Source organism: Oryzias melastigma, linkage group LG5 (genome assembly GCF_002922805.2).
Source record: "Oryzias melastigma strain HK-1 linkage group LG5, ASM292280v2, whole genome shotgun sequence".
In the NCBI taxonomy this organism is placed as follows: domain Eukaryota; kingdom Metazoa; phylum Chordata; class Actinopteri; order Beloniformes; family Adrianichthyidae; genus Oryzias; species Oryzias melastigma.
This window is the reverse complement of record NC_050516.1, coordinates 5,129,463-5,134,010: the sequence shown is the minus strand read 5'-3', so window position 1 is coordinate 5,134,010 and position 4,548 is coordinate 5,129,463. Positions and strand designations below refer to the sequence as shown.

The following is a 4,548-nucleotide window of genomic DNA, read 5'->3' as shown; positions in this document are numbered from 1 at the left end:
CAGCAGTGTGGTGCACACGTGCTGCGCTGGCTCGTGCAGCGAGTCCACTGACAGTCTCAAGTGAGAAGTCTGTTCAGTGGAATTTAAAAGAATGTCCAGAACAAGTAAGCAGCTGGAACATTTTTCTTTTTGAAAACTTGACTAAATCCACTGAATGTCACTGCACTCACGCTGATCCTCAAAGGAGACTTCTGCATCGTATTCTGGCTGCAGATGTGTGGCTACAGATGAAGAGTGGAGGAAATCTTGGTTATTGATTTTACAGAGGAGATGCACAATCAGCTGTGACGCTGTGGGATCTCTCGTGGCGCCCGCTGTGCTGTACTCGGATAGACACTTCAGAAACGCATTTAATCAGTAAAAAGTCCATTTCCATTACAGTTTTGAGTAAAATATCCATCCATTACAATACGCCCCCAAAACCAGCTCCTCTAAGCCAAAAATGTTTTTCGAAAAATGCACGTTTTTTTTTTTTTTTAGAAATTGTGTTCCCATTAAAGATAACTAGTTATCAAAAATCCAATTTGTGACATTTCAGAGTTAATGTGAAAGCAGCTGGGGTTTGGGGTAAATAAAGGGAGGGGGCTGGTTCACTCAGGCGTTTGAGAAGAACAGCACCGCTAATCATTAAAAGAATTGACCAAAAACAACTATTGTGGAGTGTTTTCTTCTATTGTTGTTGTTGTTAACCACAAAATAAAGAATCTTAAAACAGGTCAAGTCTCGGTGTCTCCATGAGGGAAAGGAAGAAGGAGACGCTTCATTCTGTGTTATCGATTATCTCGGTATAACGAGAAAATGTAAAAAAAATAAAATAAAATAAAGTGGGATAGGTCGTTTTGGGCTTCAGCAATAATGAACATATATTTTTAAAATTTTTAATTCTTTGTAAAGACAAGTGTGATTTCAAAAAATTGCATCACAATAAAATGTAATTTTCGAGCAGCTCAAAAGTGAGTTGTGCTATTTTTAGAAGAGACCTGTGGGCGACTTATGTGGTGCTTGAGGGCGACCTGGCGTCCGTGGGCGCCGTGATGGTGACCCCTGGTCTAGACTGTAGAAAAGTTAGTGTGAAAACAGAAACATCCAGGGAGGTCAGACAGGATTTTTTGGCTCAGAGTTGCATGTTTGGTCATAAGGCAGACTGTGTGATGACATGCTCCTTTGGATCACAATGGCCTCACGTGAAAAACGTTCCCCTCTGAGGAGACCCTACTTTTGGAGGTAACGTCCAGCTGCTGGAAATCATCCCCAGTGATGATGAAGACAATGGAGGAGGAGTTGAAGGTGACCCTCTTCTTGGGTCGGTCCCGGCTGCTACATGAAGGGGATGCGACGATCGGTCGGATAGGGCGTTCCACTGGAGTCAGGGGGTGCTCTTTCAGGGTGCACTGGAGCCAGGAGATCTTTGAACAGAGTCGACAGCCGAGCAGCTGCAGAAAACAGCGCCGGAACTGAGAGAAGAGGAAAGAGAAGATGACACCTAACCGCTTCCTCACTCATCTGGCTGTCAAAAATAAAATAGGACACTTTACATAACCCTTAAGTTAAGTTTGTTATTCAGTTTCTACTCAACACTTGAAATTCGATATGCTATCAGTAGAAAAAAGTTGGATGCTGAAAGGGAAAGTGAGTCCTCTTGATACCAGTCAGCCGAGCAGAACAGAGGCAATTTTTCAGAATCAAAGACAAAAGCCTTCAGTACAAACCTTTCTGCTCATGAACACATAGATGAGGGGGTTATATGCTGTGCTGGACTTGGCAAAGAAGGATGGGATGATGGCTACTGTTGGAGACACAATGCTTTTCTTGCCAAAAGCCTCCATCATGGACACAACAGCATAGGGGGTCCAGCACACCAGGAAGCAGGAGATCATCAGCAGAAACATTGCAGCCACTTTTTTCTCGTAGCGCAGAATCTTGATAATCTGAACCGTCTGGAGGTCTTCAAGGGAGCGGAGCTGCAACACGCAAAGCAGATCAGCTGAAGCAAACCAAACCTTCTGGTCAGACTTCCTCCATGCTTACAAAGGGAAATGATGGTACTTAGACCCAAATGCTTTTTTTCTATGTCTTGTGGTTATATACCAAGCTACAGATTATCTGTGTTTTGTGATAATTTAATGCTTTCCCTCAAAGTAGTCAATTAGGAATACGATATCATCACCACATTTTACCCAATCTATCCAGCTTTCAGGGTGCAAGCTTGAACATGCAACAAGCAGTTTCTTGGCAATTAAAAACCCGATTATATCAATGCTGAGTAAATTCAAGGTTCCCTATCTCATTTTTACTCTTGTGCCCTGTGGATTTTAAATAATAATCAGAAAGAAACCAATGTATGCCTGCTTTAAGTCAAGAGTGAAAGAGTGTTTTTCAGTTTATGTAGGCATTTTTCTTCTTCCAGCACCTGTGTTGAGCATTAGCCATCCTAAAATTGGGGACAATTTTTATTTTTGCATTCAGTCACATGGTAAATCCCATTATTAACCACTGACAAAACACTCTGTTTCACTAAAACATGCAAATATGTGAAACAAAATACCTGAAGTGAGCATTGTCAACGTGATTCTAGGAATATTTATTTTTTATTTCCATAATCTTTGTGTTGTGGTGGTGCAGGCTCCAGCTCTCAAGAAAAAATTATGTTTGCTGAACAAATTGGACTGTATGGCCCAGCAACAGGACAATAACTGAGACCCAAGCTTAATTCTTAAATAAAGACAGAAAAACACTTGTTTACACCTTTAAATAGTCAAACTCCAAACTATACTATGGCCAAGACTAAAGAGCTGTCAAGGGACACCAGAAACAATTGTTGACCTGCCCCCGTTTGTGAAGACTTCTTCTTTTCCTTTGGGCTTTTCCCTTCAGGGGTCGCCACAGCGAATCAGTTTCCTCCATCTAAGCCTGTCTTCAGCATCCTCCACTCTAACACCAGCCACCTTCATGTCTTCATTCACTGCATCCATAAACCTCCTCTTTGGTCTTCCTCTAGACCTCTTTCCTGGCAGCTCTAGACTCAGCATCCTTCTACCAATATATTCACTGTCTCTCCTCTGAACATGTCCAAACCATCTCAGTCTGGCCTCTCTGACTTTATCTCCAAAACCTCTAACATGTGCTGTCCCTCTGATGTATTCATTCCTGATCCTATCCATCCTGGTCACTCCCAAAGAGAACCTCAGCATCTTCATCTCTGCTACCTCCAGCTCTGCTTCCTGTCTTTTCTTCAGTCCCACTGTTTCTAGTCCAAACAACATGGCTGGTCTCACCACAGTCTTGTACACCTTTCCTTTCATTTGTGCTGAAACTCTTCTGTCACACATCACACCTGACACTTTTCTCCACCCATTCCAACCTGCTTGCACTCTCCTCTTCACTTCTTTTCCACACTCTCCATTACTCTGTACTGTTGACCCTAAATACTTAAACTCCTCCACCTTCTTTATCTCTTCTCCCTGTAACCTCACTCTTCCACTCTGGTTCCTCTCATTCACACACATGTACTCTGTCTTACTGCGGCTAACCTTCATTCCTCTCCTTTCCAGGGCAAACCTCCACCTCTCTAACTCCACCTCCACCTGTTCCCTGCTCTCACTACAAATCACAATATCATCTGCAAACATCATAGTCCATGGTGATTCCTGTCTAACCTCATCCGTCAGTCTGTCCATCACCATTGCAAACAGGAAGGGGCTCAGAGCTGTGTTGATTTTGACAGAGAATTTTAATTTAGTTTTAGTCATAGTCTTTTGACTAAAATAGGGTTTAGTTTTAGTTGCAATTTAGTCATGTTGATTCTATTAATTTTAGTCAAATTTTAGTCGACTAAATTACAGTAGATATTTAGTCGACTAAATTACAGTAGATATTTAGTTGACAAAAATATAGAATAAAGATAAAGCATTGTAATTAAATTTACTAAGTATAATTATATGAATAACACGCAAATATTTTACTAATTTGTAAAAAAACATTTTACTTCACTTTGCTTTCCAATCTTGTACTTTCTGCGAATTCAGCTTCAACAACTTAAAACACATCAAACGAAAAAAAAAATATATACATATAAAAAATATATATAATTCCATCCCATTTCCAATAAGAAAGTATCTAATCACACGTAATTTTCATGAAACCTGCAGCCAGTGCTAAACTTATTTCTTAGTTGCACTGACCCAGAGGAAAGGGGTTAAGGTTAGGATTATGGTTATGGTTAGGGTTAAACAAGCAAAATTTAATACATTTAGGAGCGTGACAGTTAATGAGACTTTTACTTAAAAGTTTAACTTTAAAAACAAAACAAAAAAAAATCCAGCCTTACACAAACTTAAAATGCAGCAACGGGATCCTGCTGCACGTATTACATGTGAACAAAACATGAATTTCCATCACATTCTGTGCTGGGTACATGTAAATGTGTGTAAATAACATCAGCCTCATTATAAATGTTTGAACATTCATTCATTCATCTTCCAGACCGCTTCTTCCCTTTCGGGGTCGCGGGGGTGCCGGAGCCTAACCCGGCTACTGATGGGCGAAGGC

General features: G+C 40.8%; 1 protein-coding gene across 1 annotated transcript in view; it reads right to left on the bottom strand.

The window, feature by feature from the left end:
* Nucleotides 1–463: 463 nt before the first annotated feature.
* opn3 (opsin 3) overlaps nucleotides 464–4,548 on the bottom strand; it is a 29,342-nt gene continuing 25,257 nt past the window's right edge. Inside the window, exons 3-4 of the mRNA XM_024269115.2 lie at nucleotides 1,710–1,961; nucleotides 464–1,454 (exon numbers count right to left, since the gene is read on the bottom strand). Coding sequence (XP_024124883.1) covers nucleotides 1,170–1,454; nucleotides 1,710–1,961 — 537 coding nt within the window. The 3' untranslated portion in view covers nucleotides 464–1,169. The remainder of the gene's footprint in view (nucleotides 1,455–1,709; nucleotides 1,962–4,548) is intronic.